Here is a 21,556-nt window from a genome sequence, read left to right on the forward strand (position 1 = left end):
AAACAACCAAACATGTAGTAGATGGAAAATACAATTATGCTTGCAGTAATAGCCAATAAAAAAATTAAATACCTTTTTAGTCTTTTTTTCACACATTAACCCAAAGGTTTGCATTAAAGACACAAAGAAAATAATCATCTCATCTGACTCATCCTTCCACATATGCCACAACAGACGTTCATCTAATTTACCCTTGTTTAAATTTCTCCAAAATTGTTTCAGAGATGGCTAAAAAATATAAAAGCACCACAAAAGTGTAATTTGTCATGCAAAAAAGTAATTACTAATTCTTCTGGTTATTTGAGGGACATATTAACACTATGGCTAAACCTCTATTAAGCAGGCATTTTTTTAGTCTTCCCCAATAGAGGTTCAACATTAATCTGTTTGCCAGCATATTTTTTAGCATTAGAATATAATAGAAATAATAAGGTGAAAGCTTTGTTCTCTAGTTGGCATTTTTACAGCCGCTAAATTCATCACATTGAAAAAAAAAACATTATCACAAAGTTTACAACCCTACTGATATTCACTAATGTTTGACACCACTCAAAGAAGTGCTAACCTGAATGTTGGGATCTATAACTGTGATGATTGTTTTAAACTTCTCAACTACTCCCATCAAATCTATAACAATTTTTTCTTTGAGGATCTTGTCATCTGGGTAGAACAGAATCTCGCCGATGTCATGCAAGTACTCAAGAAGCAGTTTTCTATCAGTTTTCTTACAACGAGCAAGTAAATCATTAATCTAAATATCATAAAAAATGTTGATTAATTATTATTATGTTTTCACCCCTGTATGTTTGTGTGTTTGTGTGTATGTGTGTGTGTGTGTGTGTGTGTGTGTTTGTGTGTGTGTTTGTGTGTCTGTGAACAGCCTGGAGGCCACAGTTTTTATCCGATTCTCACCAAATTTGGCAACAATGATCTATGCCCCAAAAGCTCGGACGAGTTCGAATTTGAGGGGAAAAGGTCATACGTCAAGGTCACAACTAACAAAAAACTATTTTACTGCCTAGAGACCACAGTTTTTATCCGATTCTCACCAAACTTAGCCACAATGATCAATGACACATCATATAATTGTGGTTAAATTTTGAAGGGTCAGGGTCAAAGATCAAGGTCCACAAAAAACAAAAAAAAAAAGAAATTAAAAAATAATAATAAAAATAAAAAAAACCTCAGTGGGACTTGAACCAGCGATCTCAACTGTGAGAGGCTGGATACATAACCATTACACCACACTGTCATCCACAACTTTGTAGTGTGCAGTTAACATATTTAGACTTAGAACTAATAAAAAAAAATGTAAAAACAAATATTCAGGGGGCATTTTATGTAGGGGAATTTTACAGTAGGCGGAGGTTTGTACTCTCGGAGTACCCTCTAGTTACAAACTATTTTTCTGTTGATTTTTCTATCATTTGCATTGTTGGAAGTTTAACCTTCATGTTAGCTTGTGTTGTCTATATGCTTTATTTATATCAGAGATAATACTAAATGGCTATCTTTTCTTTTTATCATTCAAGGGTTAGACTTGAAATATTTCTATAATTGTTAGTGGAAGTAACAATCAAACTTGTATCCGATGCACTTTAAAATGTAGGAACCATGTTTGTTTCACTTAAGTGAATGCAATTCAATGCAACAATCAGAAATACAGGGTTAAATATGTGATTAAAAAATAAGAAATTTAATTAATGTTAAACATTGATTATTAAACCATCAATTATCAATTATTGTCAACTTTTTGCTTACTCGAAACTGAGGATAATTAATTCAGCTCAAATAGTTGAAAATAAGAAAAATATATTTATTCTAACCTCAGATGTTGGTAGATATAGTTTGTCTTTTCGTAACCGTTGTATTTCCAGCAGTACTTGCAGCCATTTGATTGGCAAAGTAAGAATCATCATCTGGACAAATTTTTGTATTTGGAGAATGATTTTAGAAGCACCGCTCTTTTCAAATGGGAGACTGTTTTCAATGGTAAAGAGCTCTCCTTGATACACAATGTCCTCAAATGGTTTTCCTTCCAGGGCTTTCCAAAGTATATTCTCTATTTCCTTTACCTAAAATAAATAACATCAAATTGGAATTAAACTTATGTAAAGAGCGGATTTAGAGCCAGCATATTTAAGAGCATAACATTATCGTATACCACCAAAGAATAAAATTCAAAATGTGTGCTAAATGCATATTTGAAATTTACACCCCTTTCTTCGTTTATTGTAGGCCTATCTGTTTAAGTATCCCAATGAAATTGCACATGAGGGTGGCCTTTCACTTTTTAAATAATCACAACATTTAAAAGTCATGGTATGGTTTTGATGGTAAAACATTTATTTAGAAAATAATGTTGTTTGAAAGTATATAGTATTTGTTTTAATCTTTGAATGTATTTCTAATTAAAATTAAGTTAATTTAATCAGTTAATAAGCCAGCATAGTACAGTACTGTAGTATGTGCATGTCATGCACCAACCTGATTACATAATAGTATTTTTATTTATTCTGGTATATAAAAAACTGAAAATATTGTATTACAAAACAGGTATAAAAAAATGTAAAAATGGTACGATATACAGATTGGGAAAAATACACATAAAAATATAACTATCGCCAAGAAAACATATTATATAAAAACCGAAATATTAAGCAGATAGATGATATGAACTAATTTATAAAAATATACAATTAAATAACTATGCTAGATCACACCTTGCCTTGAGCACTTTGTGGATATGTGCGCTTTATAAACCCTATTATCTTTAATCACCTATATTGCATATTGCTAAGTATATCTAATAAAATAATAAATATATCTATCAAAGAGTTAAGGCCAAAATCAAATCGCATACTAAAAAAAAGGGCAACTGCTTTTGGGAATTAATTAGTCTGACCATGAATGGATTAGCAGAACGCTTATATCTATCAGTTCAGTTAAACTCACAATTTCTGTACAGAGGGAGCACATTCCTGTGGGTGATTGACCTCAGAAGGCCCTGACCATATAAAAGAACAATGCTACCGTAAATCTTATAATTGGGTTATTATTTTATTGTTTTTTAGGGTGGGTTACTATTAGAAGGGGGTTAATATTAGAGTATGGGTTACTATTAGAAGGTGTACAGTATCTCTTTTTGCTTCTAGAGAGAGAAGTTTAGCTTTCTAAAGCGGAGTCAGGATATATTTATTTATTAGCCAGAATGATACGTACTGTAGGGCTCGTTTTTGTATAGATTCAATTTTAGATGTTACTTTTTTGGTAATCTCCCCATGCCACACATGTTCTATTCTAACAGGTAAAAATTCTAATCAGGCCCTCCTCATAATGAACAAAGCAAACATCCTCCAAGATGCTTTGGAAACCATGTCGAAGACATGTAGGTCCAATTTCATATTATCCTAGATAATGATTCCTAATAATCTCAAACTATTGACACATTGCCCACCTGACTACATGATAGTATGTGCATGTAATGACGTATGAAACAATCGCCCACCTGATTACATAATAGTATGTGCATTTCATAACGTATGAAACAATCGCCTTCCTGATTACATAATAGTATATGTGCATGTCATGACGTATGAAACAATCGCCCAACTGATTACATAATAGTATGTGTATGTCATGACGTATAAAACAATTGCCCACCTGATGACATAATAGTATGTGCATGTAATGACGTATGAAACAATCGCCCTCCTGATTACATAATAGTATGTGTATGTCATGACGTATAAAACAATCGCCCACCTGATGACATAATAGTATGTGCATGTAATGACGTATGAAACAATCGCCCACCTGATTACATAATAGTATGTGCATGTAATGACGTATGAAACAATCGCCCACCTGATTACATAATAGTATGTGCATGTAATGACGTATGAAACAATCGCCCACCTGATTACATAATAGTATGTGCATGTAATGACGTATGAAACAATCGCCCACCTGATTACATAATAATATGTGCATGTAATGACGTATGAAACAATCGCCCTCCTGATTACATAATAGTATGCGCATGTAATGATTACATACTAAATGACGTATGAAACAAATTGTCCACCTGATCACATAATAGTATGTGTATTTCATGACGTATGAAACAATTGCCCACCTGATTACATAATAGTATGTGTATGTCATGACGTATGAAACAATTGGCCACCTGATTACACAATAATATGTGCATGTAATGACGTATGAAACAATCGCCCTCCTGATTACATAATAGTATGCGCATGTAATGATTACATACTAAATGACGTATGAAACAAATTGTCCACCTGATCACATAATAGTATGTGTATGTCATGACGTATGAAACAATTGCCCACCTGATTACATAATAGTATGTGTATGTCATGACGTATGAAACAATTGCCCACCTGATTACATAATAGTATGTGTATTTCATGACGTATGAAACAATTGCCCACCTGATTACATAATAGTATGTGTATGTCATGACGTATAAAACAAATGCCCACCTGATGACATAATAGTATGTGCATGTAATGACGTATGAAACAATCGCCCTCCTGATTACATAATAGTATGTGTATGTCATGACGTATAAAACAATCGCCCACCTGATGACATAATAGTATGTGCATGTAATGACGTATGAAACAATCGCCCACCTGATTACATAATAGTATGTGCATGTAATGACGTATGAAACAATCGCCCACCTGATTACATAATAGTATGTGCATGTAATGACGTATGAAACAATCGCCCACCTGATTACATAATAGTATGTGCATGTAATGACGTATGAAACAATCGCCCACCTGATTACATAATAATATGTGCATGTAATGACGTATGAAACAATCGCCCTCCTGATTACATAATAGTATGTGCATGTAATGACGTATGAAACAATCGCCCACCTGATTACATAATAGTATGTGCATGTAATGACGTATGAAACAATCGCCCACCTGATTACATAATAGTATGTGCATGTAATGACGTATGAAACAATCGCCCACCTGATTACATAATAGTATGTGCATGTAATGACGTATGAAACAATCGCCCACCTGATTACATAATAGTATGTGCATGTAATGACGTATGAAACAATCGCCCACCTGATTACATAATAGTATGTGCATGTAATGACGTATGAAACAATCGCCCACCTGATTACATAATAATATGTGCATGTAATGACGTATGAAACAATCGCCCTCCTGATTACATAATAGTATGCGCATGTAATGATTACATACTAAATGACGTATGAAACAAATTGTCCACCTGATCACATAATAGTATGTGTATTTCATGACATACAATCGCCCACCTGATCACATAATAGTATGTGTATTTCATGACGTATGAAACAATTGCCCACCTGATTACATAATAGTATGTGTATGTCATGACGTATGAAACAATTGCCCACCTGATTACACAATAATATGTGCATGTAATGACGTATGAAACAATTGCCCTCCTGATTACATAATAGTATGCGCATGTAATGATTACATACTAAATGACGTATGAAACAAATTGTCCACCTGATCACATAATAGTATGTGTATTTCATGACATACAATCGCCCACCTGATCACATAATAATATGTGTATTTCATGACGTATGAAACAATTGCCCACCTGATTACATAATAGTATGTGTATGTCATGACGTATGAAACAATTGCCCACCTGATTACATAATAATATGTGCATGTAATGACGTATGAAAGAATCGCCCACCTGATTACATAATAGTATGCGCATGTAATGACGTAAACAATCGCCCTCCTGATTACATAATAGTTTGTGTATTTCATGACGTATGAAACAATCGCCCAACTGATTACATAATAGTATGTGTATGTCATGACATATGAAACAATTGCCCACCTGATCACATAATAGTATGTGTATGTCATGACGTATGAAACAATCGCCCACCTGATTACATAATAGTATGTGTATTTCATGACATATGAAACAATTGCCCACCTGATCACATAATAGTTTGTGCATGTAATGACGTATGAAACAATCGCCCACCTGATTACATAATAGTTTGTGCATGTAATGACGTATGAAACAATCGCCCAACTGATGACATAATACATATTGTTTCCAATGAATTGTAACAATTTTGTACTGTTTAAGGAAAAATATGTGATGACATATGTACCCTTTGTTGTCTTTCTTGTTCAGTTTTTCCAAGGCTCTCATAATGTGTACCAATCAGCATTATCTTGTTTTTCTGTCCTTTTCTTACGTTTACAAAAACTGAACGAATCCAAAACAGAATGAACTGAAGATTTGTCATTTGATGTTCATATTTTTCTCCCTATAACACAACAACAAATATGAACACCATTTATTTTTTGATTAATATACAGGTAGGTTTAAAAAATCATTATTATTATAGCACCTATATTATAATAGCACTAAGCTAGAATTTGTTTCTCTATCTCCTAAAACCGTAAGTCTGATGCTACCGCCGTTCGAGTTGGGGCACCTTTTAACTCGATCCCCTTTCTCCATTAGTATTATTAGAATGGCAAATTTGTACGAAAAATGTGTTTTTTAGACTAATTTCTTTGCAACTGCCAAACAATACCTTTAGCAATCCTCAGCATTTTCCCGCTTAAAAGTCTTAGTAGATATTATGAGTTACACCCTGCTTGTTCACGGAATACGGGAAATATCTACGTTCTGGTTCCATATTCCATGAGGCCGAATTTCGTAAGAACAAGCAGGGTGCAACGATATTATCTCTTAGTGTACACATCTAAGCAATTTTGGACAAGAGACGATTACGATTAGCTTTTTTTACGGGCCGTCGAATACACAGGTTCATATTCGATTGTCTGGGATGACCAAGCCACAACTGTGCTCACCCTGGTTACCAACAAGGGCATATTCCCATACTTCGGTTTGGGTTTAGTTTTTTCACTCAGTTTCTACTGTATGATCAGCGTTTCGAGAGGTTTCACAACATAAAGCGCTTTATAAATCCAGGATATTATAATATAAATAATCTGCATATTTGTTGTTAGCCACTCACAATGACGTGCCATATACACATATCCATTTCTAGAACATGTATACACTTAATATTTATCATATTAGTTAAACATATAATCATATATCAGGCATTTGCTATTTCTACAGTTTGAGATAAAGTAAAGAATAACATGAGGGAAACATTTTATTTATTCAACAATTACATAAAACATTGGAAATTTGTCAAATCTACTTACAGTTGTTGGATCCAGAACTTTAGCTAGGGCATTAAGATCTTCATTCAGGTTAAATACCACACATACAACAGCATAAGACACCATGAATATCTAATAAACATTGACAAAACAACATAATTAATCAAATAACATAATTGTCAATATTATATTAAAAATAGTTAAAACTAACATTTTTTATTTCAGTGCGGATTTTATATATAGTAAGCCAAAAAAACCTAGATTAATTACTAATATACAGTAAATATTTGTCCTGACATCTTTAACCTAAAAAGCGAAGAATGTACACTGAATATTCAATTCATAATTTACCCGTTGTATCACATGGTAGATCGGTTGCCCTCCAAAGTCCCAGATATTCATAACAAACTTGTTGTTATCTTCTTGAGAGTCACCACCTTCTCTTTCAGAGCGAAGTTTGCTTGCAACTTGGCCAAACATCTGTTTAAGAATTTCTTGATTTTCTTGATAAAATAACAATAGATATGACAACAGTTTTAATCATTGCAGCAAATTTTTATAGAAAATCCTTATCATATCATTCAATTTAAATTGAATGGATTTTGTTAACACTTTAGCAACATTTGGATAGAATTGAAGTAGTAATAACATTACAAAAATAAAATAACAAATGTGAAAAATTGCTACAATTAAATAAAACACTACATAGAGTTTTGAATGGGTGAGAGTGTGAGAACAAATGTCAACGATATTTTTGTGGAAATGAATACATCACCTGCCTTTAGATATAAAGAATATTAAAAAAATGTTGTTAAAAATATAACAGAACTTTTATTATCTATATACTGATCTATGGTTGTTTTTTTTCTTGGTTTTTTATTGTTTAATATTACTGTATTAGTCCGGTGGCAGGAGGGGGGATATCACCACCCGAAAGGGGACAAATTGCCATCCAACTTTTCTAGACCAGAATTTTCCGTAGATTACGAATATGGAAGGTAATCGATCAGGATAGGAAGCGTTTTCGAGATATAAGGGTCAAAGTTCAAAATTGACCAATATAAAAACATGCTATATCTCTGGAAATTCTGGACCTAGTGAGATAATTTTGGTGTCAAATTGTTCACAATGTATATGTTTATATTAGCTCTAACAGAACTTTCTTTGTAAAATTGACAGGAAACCCAATTTTTAGCAATTTTGACCTTTGACCTCTTTTTGCTATATCTAAGTAACGGCAGGTCGGAGAGAATTAAAAATAGGAGCAAATTGTTTCCAAGATATACATTTATATTCAGTGTAACAGATGATATTGCTTGAAAATGACCGGAAGTGTGGTTATTAACCTTTGACATAATCGAATAAGGTTATAAAAACATAATAAATTAATAAATATTTGTCGTAAGGAGCCAATTTTGGTATCAAATTGTTCACAATATATATGTTTATACTTGCCATAATGCAACATTTTTTTCAAAAAGTGACTGAAACACTATTTTTCTGTAATTTTAACCTTTGACCTGTTTTTCTCATCTAAATAACGACATGGCATAGAGATTTCTAACGGCAAATTGTTTATAATAGATATTTTTATTCAATCTAATAGATTATACTGCTTGAAAAATACAAGTGTGATTATTGCTTTGAAATCCTGTACATAAGAGCCTATCGGGGTAGATTTAATTCAAAGAGGTGTGGAAGGGGAATACTACTACTACTATACAGTACAATGTCTTTCAGAAACATTTGAGAAATGTCATTCAGGTATCCATGTATCTCCAATAAACGGAATGTACGGTTCATAGAGAATTCAGAAGTTACCCTTGGTTCATTTTGGCAAATCCATATGGGTTCCTTTTAAAAGGATTGAGGGTGCACAGACAGGCTTTTCCCATGGCTTAATATTGGAACCCACAGTTTTAGTTACCCGATATATTTCTAACACAGTAACTTATGTAGCCAAATGCATTGATCCGATACAGGGGCCAAATGTAGAACTGAACATACAGTAGAGAAGGGGCTAAATAGATGACCTGCTGCTGTTTCATTTTAGGCAAAATCCAAATCGGTTCCTTAAGGATCAAGAGTGCACAGGCAGCTTTATTCCATGTGCCTGTCTATATAAACCCACATTGTCACCCCTTATATTTCCATTATGGGGCTTAATGTCCATCCATGGAGGACCGGCCTTTGGGGGGTTAATTTTGGCAAATCCATAAGTGTTCCTTAAGGATCGAGAGTGCACAGGCAGCTTTATTCCATGGGCCGCGCCCATCTATATGAACTCACAGTGTCACCTCTTATATTTCCATTATGGGGCTTAATGTCCATCCATGAAGAACGATCGGCCCTCAGGGTTAATTTGGGCAAATCCATAAAATGTTCCTTATGGATGATCGAGGGATATTTATTATATCTCTATGAACCCACATTTTCACCCCACATACAGTATTTCCAATATGGGGTCTCTTGTAGACCCACATAGAGAACCCCGAAAGGTCCATGAAGGATCAGCCCTTGGGTTCATTTGGGCAAATCCATAAATGTTAATTTAAGATTGAGGGTGAACATTTTAGTTTTATTCCATAGTTCATCTATGAACTATTTACCCCATATTAATTTCTAATACAGGGCCTTATGTAGCACACCACATAGAGATCCCAAAAGGGTCCTTAGAGCGTTCATTCGGGCAAATCCATATGGGTTATTTTAGAATCTTTTGTGTACAGGAAACTCTTTCCTGTATCGGCCAAACTATCTGTGGCTATATAAAAATTGTGGTCTGTCTGTGTAGTGAGATGTGGATAGAGTTTGGCCACCTGGATCTGCCTATGTCCTATCCTGTACGAATTGGTATTCTCTGGTTCTGATGAATAGTAGTTTATTTTCCAAAAACGAATATTGTAGCCCTAATAAATGCAACTGTATAGTGGCAAATCATTGAAGGTCAGCGTAACATTTTAACATCATAACATTTTAACCGTCATAATATTAATAATTTTATTATTTATTTTACAGTATTATATTAATACATTTAAAATAATGCGCACTAGACAAAATATAAAAATACCATAACTTCACTGATCAAATAACGTGATTACATTTATGAACATCGATCTCATAGTTTGAATTACTTTGCATTATTTAGTATATCACTTGATCAAATGTTGACCTTTGACCTATGTCAACTTGTGTAATGATAAATGTGCTCTTTTGATTGTGTATGATTGATAGATGTCTTAACAGAATGATAAAACATAACATTTTGTCTTAAATGTTATTTGGGTTTATATGCAAATTGTGTGATTGGTCAATATTGACATTTGACCTTTAATTAAAAGTATTTGTTTTATAAGGCGACTGAATAGATACCTATAACCATACAAATGTATTAAAAGACCAAATTGAACTTCAATAAATTGGTTATAATACATATGTATATAATACATTGTTATAATTGGTCAATTTTGAACTTTGACCCCTTATCTCTTCCTATTCGCTTCCTATCCTGTCCGTCCGATTTGATTAAATACAGTATTATAATTATATTAATCAAAATTATAATGAAATAACATAACTTTACTAATCAAATAATTTGATTACTTGTAAAACCATCAATATCATAATTTAGACAACTTTGCATTTATTTGTTAACTAATACGTGTATTAAAATGTTGACCTTTGACCTTATGTCAACTGATGAAATTGACCTTATGTCAACTGATGAAATGATGTATTCGCTCTTTTACATTGCGTATGATTGATTAACAGGATGAGAAAACATCCAATTTTTATTAAATATAAGTTTTTATTTGGTTTTATAGGTACGTTCTATGATTGGTCAATATTGACATTTGACCCTTAATTACAAAGGATTTTTTTTTCATAAGGTGATTGAATAGACACTTATAATCATAAAAATGTAATAAAAGACCAAATTGGGCTTCAATAAATTTGTTATAATACATATACATAATACATTGTTGTAATTGGTCAATTTTGAACTTTGACCCCTTATATCTCGAAAACGCTTCCTATCCTGATCGATTACCTTCCATATTCGTAATCTACGGAAAATTCTGGTCTAGAAAAGTTGGATGGCAATTTGTCCCCTTTCGGGTGGTGATTCCCCCCTCCTGCCACCGGACTATATGTTAATTTCATTGATATTGCTATTTCAGTGTTATTCTTCTTATCAAATGTATTTCTTAATATGGGGCAAACTTTTGACTAGCAAAAGCTATTTTGTTTGTTCTAATTTGCTTGTTATTGGTAAATAAAAAAAGAAAATATTAATGGCTATTAATGTCACTGGAGCTCATTTCAACCTAATTGTGCAACAAAGCATTGAACATCAGTTGATACAGAACATACTAAATACACTGGATATTCTTTATACAACAAAAGTAATTCTTTTATTTTATTTAGATAGTCTATTCAGGGAGAGTCTATTAAGAGTCTGATATCAATGTAACTTGCTTGATAGTTATGTTCATTGCCAACTTTAAAGTTTGTATCATTTTCATATGACATTCAATACAGTGATTTCTTTAATTTTGTCAATATTTAGCATGAGATGGGTTTCAATATCAGCACAAGATATTTTTTCAGCACTAAATAAATCTATATTATAAGTGAGAGAGTTTGTACGTATGTTTGTTTGTTTGTTCGTTATACACATTTTTGTTACTGCACGTAACCTTACATATGGGGTATCAAAATGACCGGAATTGTACCGGGAAGGTTCTAAACTACATTTCAACATCATCCATCCAAGTTAGGGACCAAAATGTGGTCAAAATGGCCCACTTTCCTGCACTTTCGATGTTTGTTCGTTATACAAATTTCTGTTTCTGCACTTAACCATACATATGTGGTATCAAAATGATCGCAATTGTACCCAGAAGGTTTTAAACTACATTCCAAAAATTCCCTGAGTCCTGGGGTTTTTGTTGGGGGTGGTGTGGTTTGTGATGTCATTTTTGCTTGGGCTCGGGGTTGTAGGCTATCGAATTGTAAAATTATACTACAAATGTTTTACAGTATTTGAATTATCCTCAGGAAGGCGTTTGGGAAAATATGGATATAGATATACATATTTTAATCATTAACCAATATGACAACTATTCATTTACACATTTAGCAAAGTACTTTAACCATATCCAGCTATTTTTCGGTCTCTTGGATTGTCTCATTACAGACATCCATTTCCTGTGTGAACATATACACGTTCTTTACTATTAATGTGTTTTACTACTATATTTGAACACCATTCGCCATCTAGGATCCAAGTTAGGGGCCACAATGTGATCAAAATGGCCCACTTTCGATGTTTGTTCGTTATACAAATTTCTGTTTCTGCAAGTAACCATACATATGGGGTATCAAAATGATCGCAACCGGGAAGGTTTTAAACTACATTTCAAAAAGTCTGAGGATTTGTTGGGAGATTGAGTGTGGTAGTTGGGGTTCAGAAGATAGTGGGGATGAAAACTGCCACTGAGGGATTATGGGTTGAGGGACATGGCTAACATAATTTTTACTGAAACATTCTTAAACACATCACCAAGTATATGGGGTGTGTTTGAAGGGGGAGGAGGAGGAGCGAAAATACTGGCGTAATGAAGTAGCCTATATGAATGGAATTGTAATAGGAAAAGTTACTACATTTGAACTGTCCAGGGGAGGAGTTAAGTTTTGTTGATTGTGGTTTGGATGGTGAGAGGAGAAAGAAGGCTGGGGGCCGCAGTATCAAAATTAGATATTTTGATTATCAGCCAAAATGACACCTATTTATTTACACAGTTTACAACGTACTTAAACCATAGGCCTATCGTAGCTATGTATACCCTCTCAATTTGAAGTTGAATTGAATTTGTCCTGGGAAGAATTTTTTTTTAAAGAGTGTGGGGTGTTATTGAGGAGGGGTGTGGGGTGTTATTGAGGAGGGGTGGGGGTTGGTGAGTATAGGGAGGTACTGGTGTCGGGTGTTACAGTATGTACTGAGAAGGCTTTAAACTAATTTTAAAACCCGCCCTGGGGCGGGTATAATTGCTAGTAAACAATAAAATATAATATAATTATCAGTTATTGTATGGACAGCAGAATTAAATATAAAACAAATTTCAAATTAAATGCATACCCTTCCTTCGAGGTGATGACATTTTTCTTTTTGATGCTTTACTAGGTTTGGTTTTCTGCTTGGCCATTGATGCTCCCATTGTGTTTTTCTCTCTTTTGTTTATTTCTAAATAATTATTAATAATTTGATGTTATATTATCACAAGCATAATGTAGAGTATTAACATTTAGCACTATATGTTCTATAATTAACTACTAACTTTCTGTGCTATTAACAGCAACACAGTTGGCAAGTGGTTTTATTTTTGTATGGATTATTTAGTGGTTAGAACAGCCTCCTAGTCATAAAATGGAAAGAAATAAATGAGTTTGATCCCGTCTCAAACTTATAGTTTATCTTAGGTTTATCTGTATTTTCAAAGGTCAAATTCACAAAAACCTTTCTTGATCACAGAATAAACAAAAACATATGAGATGTGTTCTATCTACCAAAACTTAGATTTTATCTATTCATTGTTTGTTTTTTACCAGGTCTGTTTTTTGGCAGTGATGGTCCTGCTCCTGTTGGGTTTTCTTCTCTCTGGCGGCTACTTTCCAACATTTGCTTTACTGTGATATTAGTGACAGCATCCTGATACACATTGAAAGCTTTTAATAAGAATTCAAGAAAATCATAAATTATGTGATTCACTTTAAAAGTATTTTAGTAATATAAATTAATAGCCAAACATAGCATAATGTACATCTGCCTATACACTATGAAATAGCCAAACAATCTCATGTTCAAATTAAATATGTTTAATAATAATACATCATGTATTTGTTGAAAAAGGTGTATATATCAGGGTGAATATAGTGTCCACATTTAGCACAACATGCAAGATTCTAAAGGCAGTCAAGCATATAAACATCTTCCAATACTTTACAAACCAGTTTAACCACCGCTTTCAAAATACCCTCAGATGAAGGTAACCAATCAACTGAAAATCATACTTTTTTTTAAACAACATCATACATACATGTATCTGAATAAAGTGAATACTTACAAATATCCTGTGTTGTTTCTTTCAACATTTCTTTGTTACTGGCATCTGGTGTACACACCGTTGTTTTAACCATTGCATCTGTTATTATATGCACTGGATTAAATCTATGACAAAATGACACAAAATAATTTGATGGTATACTGCAATTACATTGTTTTTACGTTGCATTATAATCTTATCTTAAAACCCTCAACATACCCAGAACACTAAAGGGCCAAATACTTTAATCAAACAATAATTTTAATAGTAATTTTAATCAACTGTATTCTTACTCTTTTACATTGTGATATTATTTAGATTATTTATGTTTAGATTACTTATAATGATCCCAATTAAAATAAGATATTTAAGCTATTTTGGCTATGTGTATGGGTGACCGGAATACAAGATTTGCTTTGCTGGTCACTCTCAGCAATATTTGCTATGTATTTTGATATTATTTTATGATGAAATGATAAACTATTCAGAAAACATATTTTAAATGTCTTATTCTTGTAATTGATACTGCAGTAACAACTGTATGTAACAGTTTAAGCGGTTTAATGAAATAGTTAAAAAAAAAAAATTAAACCACTTAAAAAAACCCAGTACGGTAACATCTATTAGGCCACAATTTGACAATGGCTAAATTTTAAACATCACCAAATTCAATGTCACCATATTTTGAGGTTCACAATATCCTGTTGAAAACAAATTGAAAGCACCTGTTAATGTTTCTATCAGCACTTTTTCACTTATCCTTACACTTACAGACAGTATAGACCCTAAAATGTGTGTTCACAGGAACTATGTGTGTACAGTTATATACCAATCAAACAAAAATACATCTACGCAATAAAATAATATATAGGACACTGTTCCCAACTGCAAGTAGCAAACAATCAATCAACAAAAATTGATACGATATAATATAATGTGCTTACTCTTTTCTTAAAAGAGAATTGATAGTAGAAGTTTTTCCAACATTCTCAAGTCCTACAAAAATAGTTCTTCCTTGATTAAACTCTGTTTGTCCTTCTTCAAGTGCATTTTGAAATGCTTTCACCGCATCAGGTCCTCTTGCCAATATCTCCTCTGGAACATGCATATCTTAAAATAAACAAAATAAATTACTGTATAATTTCCTACTTTCATTTTTTCATGGAAATTCTAAAGATATTGGTATCTGAAATATATGCCTGTCATTGGCAGAAAATACAGTGCCAACTCATTATTTCACTAGGCTAGTAAACAAGACAGCGTGGTAACCTGAATAGCAGAATACAATCTGAATTTTCTACAACTAGAAAATTCAGATATATCTGAGATCCGAGTTTTCTAGACCATTAAACAGTGCATACATTTATTATAATCTTTATCAGGATTTTCTTTTCTTTATTTATCCAAAAAATTGTAAGAAATAGCATATTAACAGGAGTGCAGGAGATCACAAAAATATTGGGAGATAACACTCCTACAATTATTGGGAGAGTTGGGAGGTCTTAGTCAGTCTTGAAGTTAGCATACAGCCAGCTGTCTTCACTTACTTTCAATTGTATTTGCCAACTCTTTTTCATCACATTTCCTAAGCGCTTTCACAAGTTGCGAACGCTTGGACTCAGAAGTTGATAATTTTATGGCCCAAGCATCCAGCATGTTATAAGTCATTTCAAATTCCTTATCTGGATTATCTTGTTTAAAATGATCGATTTCTGCCATGGTAAACTCAAGATTTACTGCTAGTTGCTCCCAATCAAAGACCTTAGTGGCTATGTCCATTAATTCTTTGGTTGTTATATCTAAATAAAATAAGATATTCCCACAATTTGCAAAACATTCAATGCGAAAGGGGATACATATAACACAGTGTTCACAGCTCCAGCATGTCTAGTAAACATGTTTGTCTCCAAAACACTGTGCATAGGCTTAATTGAATCTTTGCTGAAATATTTTCAGGAAATATTATTAACAACTTTGCTACTGACAATTGACAAACACGCTTTCATTTTTAAAAAAACACACACACACAAACCCCCTCACATTTCAGCCAACCTCTAATATGAAAAAAACCAGCAAATCAGTGTAAACTGTACCTCTAGTATAGTAAAAAGGTTTTTGAAGAATATTCATACCTGATGATGTGATATCTATGAATGGTAAAGGTCCGCCTAAAAAAGTAAAATGCATGAGTAAAAAAAAGTTAATTTTGAAGGGTGTTACAACCATTAATGTAGAACAATCCACCGCTAATGTAGTAAAACCGCCAGCTATTATATAGAAACACCTTATGTATAAATAAAAATCAACATCAGCTAATGTAGAAACGGTCAACAGCTTATGTAGTAACAGTCAACAGCTTATGTAGCAATGAAAATTGCCTCCCAGCTTATACTGTAGTTACTATATTGCCAGCTAATGTAGAAAATGTTATATATTTTACAAAAATGTCATCATGTGCAAATGCATCGATCTTTACTTAGCTATCAGTCTTTCAACCTTTCGTAAGCAACCAACTTTCTAAAAGATCACACATCGTAAGCAACCATCTTTGTTAAGGGACCGATTTTCATAATCGACCACCTCACGTAAGGGATCACCTCCTTTCATAAGGGACCGCTTCACATAATTGACCACCTCTCATAAGCGACTACAACTCTTAACGACCACACATCTCGTAAGTGACCACCAGTTTTCTACATTAGCGGTTGTAACAAAGGGTTTAAATGTTTTAATTTCAAATTAAATATAGGATTTTTTTAAACTTGCAAAAGGCAATGCTTTTTATCATTAATAATCAATAGTCTGTTTTATTTTACTTTGTTTTATTTTACTTTACTTTATAATATTACCAAAATATAGATATAGCGTATAATTGCATCGCAAAATGGAAGATAAAAATGATAAAATTCAAAAATAACTTTATAACTTAAACTATTAAAAAATTCAGACAAAAAGCAAGAGAATTATACATGAATAGAAGGATATACTATTATTTAAGCAATCTAGGAAATCTGCAAATAAATCTATAACAATATTGAGTTTAAAAACTTGATATTTCATGGGGAGGGTTCTAGTTGAATAGGCTTGTATAATTAAATTCATCTATTGATGTAAATATTTGATTAAGGGGTATAGTAAAAAACAAAATCAAAATTACAAAAGACTGTTGAAATCTTATAATAGGACTGACAATTACTACTTGATAAAAGAATCCATGATCATTAAGATTAAATTACTTCTATTTTTTTAACAAGCAATCACAATTATTATTTATTATGTTCATTATTACCTTTCCAAGCTTTGTTTACATTTCCATAGTACTTACCTTTCAGAATGTTAATGATTTCTTTTTTCTGATCTTTATCATATTTATCACAACTGTTTTCATTATAGCAATCCAAGGCAGACTTTCCCTCCTAACAATCAAAGGTTATAAATGTCATGTTATTGTGTGAATACAAAATATATTATACTAAACAGTCCTAAACATATTACAAAATTGTGCTTAAAATGTCACATAATTTGCAAGATCCCCCTTGTCATTTTTCTCCAGCACATAAATGTAATTTTTATCTTGCTATTAAAACCATGACAAACCTGGTGAGGGCATGCTGTACCTACCTCTACCTACATTACATTTTGTGTCATAGCTTAATTGCACTGCAAAGTACATGAATGTGCATTTGATGTAATAAATAAGTATGCATCTAATTTTCCATGGTTGAATGCCTAATTTGAATCCCACTGAGGACCGTAAGGACTATAATGAAGTAAAACAATTAATGACATTTGACCAAATCTGACTTAAATTTTACACTAATTTTTAATTACAAAAAAAAGAAAATAAGAATTAGATGTAGCAGGCCTTTAACACTAAGTTCTGATTAACTATCTGTCAATATTTATTACATTTTTATTATCTCAATATTAGTTACAGTAGAAAAGCATTAAACAAATCCTCAGACGACAGTTGAATTGACAAACAAACAAAACCAACAAGCAAACAAACAACAAATATACAGGGACGAAAACGTGACCTCCTAGACAGAGGAAATAAAAGTGTTCATTCTAAGCATTCTCAAATTGTCTAAAACATTTGTTGATTAGAACAACTGAACAATTTGACCACAAAAATCATTTTGCTTTAAATCCAAAGCTTACAAATAGTTCAAAAGGAACCTTTTTGGACAGTGTACATCCAGCTGAAATAAATTAGGATTTTGTTAATATGTATATATAATGAGCAACTGAGAGGATAAATTTAATATCAAATGATATGTCAACAACTAAAATTTAAAGAAATATAGAACAAATACTAAAGGTACTTTTATTATTTATTGTATGTATTTAATTATGTATAATACTTCAGTTTACAGTTTAGTAAAATATGAGAAAAGTAGCAATAAGGGAAGCATGGTGTTGTTTATTTGTGATTATAAACAATTCAATTTAGATTTACAATTTAACAATACAATGTGAATACTGTAATGAAAAAAGAAGAAATATTAATCACTATACAATTTGTTTGGGAGTATCATTTTCATTTTAATATTCATACAAATATTCAAACAAATATACAGGTACATGGTGGATGGTCAATAGATTGCTCGAGGATGAGACAAGAAAAAACTAGCCTGTAATTATTGTCAATGATAATAATAAACCTTTTTCATTATATAACGTAAAAAAAAGAATAGAACATCTATATTATTAACATAATTTCATTACAGTACTTAAAGATGTATTGTCCCTTGAAACACAAAAAAATGAAGGTCAGAATATTCTAAATTTAAATTGGCCATATCAAAGTAATATTAAAGTTATTCACTTTAAGTCGAAAATTCGAGCCAAAAACAACAATTTTACGTAATTAACAGCTAAATTAATTTGATTACATTTCGTCTGGAAAATCGTCGCGAGCGAAAGTAAACAAAGATTTTAAACCATGATTATACATTATGCATGATGCTAATTAGGATTGTTTACAACTCGTCACGGTTGAGAAGGTGTTTTCACACAGATCGCGAGGAAGTTTTATGATTATGCATACAGAGTAGCCAAATAAGCGCGTTGCATTATGAGATATGTTTTGATCGAAAACTTTGACTGGAAGTCAAAGTTATTTTTTGAACCAAAAAACGTCTGTATTTCAGTTAAATGATTTTTTTTTCGACTAATTTTTGGTGAAAGTTAATAACTATTATGATACTTCAAAATGACCCACTTTTTTTCGAAATCTTTTATTTTTTATTTTTTTGGAATTTGACAAAGGGACAATACATCTTTAATAACAAACTAACCTTGTTTTTATTGTAAATGTCCATATGTCCTTCCTGTATGAAGAACACAAAAGTATTCCTGTGTTCTTCATACAGGATATTTGCTCGAGCACATAGATGCATAGCATTGTCTCCATTCTAGTAAAAAGTGAAATAAAATAAAGTGCACCAGATGTACTGCATATATTTTAAATAAGTTTAACAAAAATAATTAATGGCACCACCAACATATTAAAGTAGTGTAGAGGATAATGATAGACAATAAAAAGGATAGAACAATTTTTAGGCTCTGGGACCCTAATAATCTGGGATACACAACAGTTCAGGAACTAATGGGTTCAAGTCCCACATGAGAATTATTTGGGAATGTATTCACGAGTGTTTGCAAAACATCTTAACAATTATTAAAATGGCTCTCTGATGCAACATTACTTCATAGTAGTTACATTATTATCAACATAATGGTGGTGGTACTGGAATCTAACCCTAGACATCAGCAAAAACTTAGTGGTCAGTAGAGTTATGAATACCAGGCTGAAGTCATGGGTTTGACTCCACCAAAGAATTTCTCAGGTGGAACTCAGTTGTTCAATGTAATGAGAATTTAGTACATTACATCAGAGGAGGTCACAGTCACAGTCTGGCGAACTTAGCTCTCTCTGATGCAAAGCTACTTTATAGTAGTTACAATATCATCATATAAAAGTAAAGTCTTTTACACCCAGACAACTACCCTCTGGACAACTACTCACTAGGACAACCGCTCTTGTACTGTAGGACAATCACTCCATTATAGGAAAATTACCCTGTTAGTGTTATGTTCGGACAACTATTCCTAGGACAACCACCCACTATACTTAATAGCAACATAATTTAGGATCAGCCCTTAATTATAGATACAATTTATAACTAGAAATATTACAAGAAATCAATACAAATGATATGGTTGAAAAAAAGAGAAAATAAGATTTTTTTATTATTGGTTATTTGTTAATTTTCAAAGTTTTCTGTCAGAGCCGACTGATATAAAATTATGATATAAGGCCATTATTAATAAATTGTGAATAATATTATATTTTGATTGTACATACAACACTTTAGTAACAACTGTCCAAATTGAAACATGGATGATTTGTAAATGATATGAACAATACTTATCTACCATTTCATTGATTATATTGATTGATTATATTTACTGAATACAAAAAGAGCATATTTATTTAATGAGATATCTGGAGAGAAAAAAACTTTTCATTTAAAGGACATATTTCTTTAGTGAAATTTCAATATACCTTGCAAATTGCAGACGATAAAAATGGTATACTTCAGATATAATACTATGATTGATTCAGCTTAGAATTTTATTCATTATAACGGCTGCTAATATAAAAGCTTCTTGTCACATTACATCTTTTTGAATCAAAAGATAAAACATTTGGTTTTATCTCAATATCTCTATGGTTTGATATACTTTTTGCTTTAAGATTCAATAAATTGGTTGGTGAATTTACAGTGGAATCAATAATACCTACAATAAAAGTCTGGCACCAGCCAGGTACAGATATAGGGAGTTTGCATAGAGTGTGGTACCAGCATTCACTATTATTACAACATATAAATAAAACATACACCAGTAAAAATGTTTAAGTGACTAAAAAATTACTAATATTACTTGGATAGTTATATAAATACTATCCACCAACTTTTTGCTGTATTTGAAAAAAAAAATCAATTACCTTAAAAATATTATTGTCCCCTGAAAACAGGGAATAATGTGAATTGTGAATATGCCATTTTAATGAATGTCGCATTAATAGTTAAATTTAACTGTATCTTTTTATATGAGAAATCATTAGTTGTGTTCATTTTTATTTTCTATGGACTTGAATAACTTAATTAAAACTGCTAATATAAAGTCTAATTTTATAAATCTGAAATTTTTCCT

The 21,556-nt window shown here is 32.1% G+C and overlaps 2 protein-coding genes across 2 annotated transcripts in view; both read right to left on the bottom strand.

Annotated features, from left to right (window-relative positions):
- Positions 1 to 21,556, bottom strand: part of LOC144843358 (uncharacterized) — an 851,823-nt gene that overhangs the window by 754,800 nt on the left and 75,467 nt on the right. The window lies entirely within an intron of this gene.
- Positions 1 to 21,556, bottom strand: part of LOC144842381 (uncharacterized) — a 58,986-nt gene that overhangs the window by 5,713 nt on the left and 31,717 nt on the right. Inside the window, exons 7-20 of the mRNA XM_078698830.1 lie at positions 19,633 to 19,749; positions 17,658 to 17,748; positions 16,465 to 16,500; positions 15,880 to 16,131; positions 15,277 to 15,442; positions 14,354 to 14,457; positions 13,836 to 13,955; positions 13,369 to 13,473; positions 7,578 to 7,729; positions 7,269 to 7,358; positions 6,194 to 6,352; positions 1,827 to 2,075; positions 566 to 751; positions 73 to 228 (exon numbers count right to left, since the gene is read on the bottom strand). Coding sequence (XP_078554956.1) covers positions 73 to 228; positions 566 to 751; positions 1,827 to 2,075; positions 6,194 to 6,352; positions 7,269 to 7,358; positions 7,578 to 7,729; positions 13,369 to 13,473; positions 13,836 to 13,955; positions 14,354 to 14,457; positions 15,277 to 15,442; positions 15,880 to 16,131; positions 16,465 to 16,500; positions 17,658 to 17,748; positions 19,633 to 19,749 — 1,983 coding nt within the window. The remainder of the gene's footprint in view (positions 1 to 72; positions 229 to 565; positions 752 to 1,826; positions 2,076 to 6,193; positions 6,353 to 7,268; positions 7,359 to 7,577; positions 7,730 to 13,368; positions 13,474 to 13,835; positions 13,956 to 14,353; positions 14,458 to 15,276; positions 15,443 to 15,879; positions 16,132 to 16,464; positions 16,501 to 17,657; positions 17,749 to 19,632; positions 19,750 to 21,556) is intronic.

Source organism: Antedon bifida, chromosome 5 (genome assembly GCF_963402885.1).
Source record: "Antedon bifida chromosome 5, ecAntBifi1.1, whole genome shotgun sequence".
Classification (NCBI taxonomy): domain Eukaryota; kingdom Metazoa; phylum Echinodermata; class Crinoidea; order Comatulida; family Antedonidae; genus Antedon; species Antedon bifida.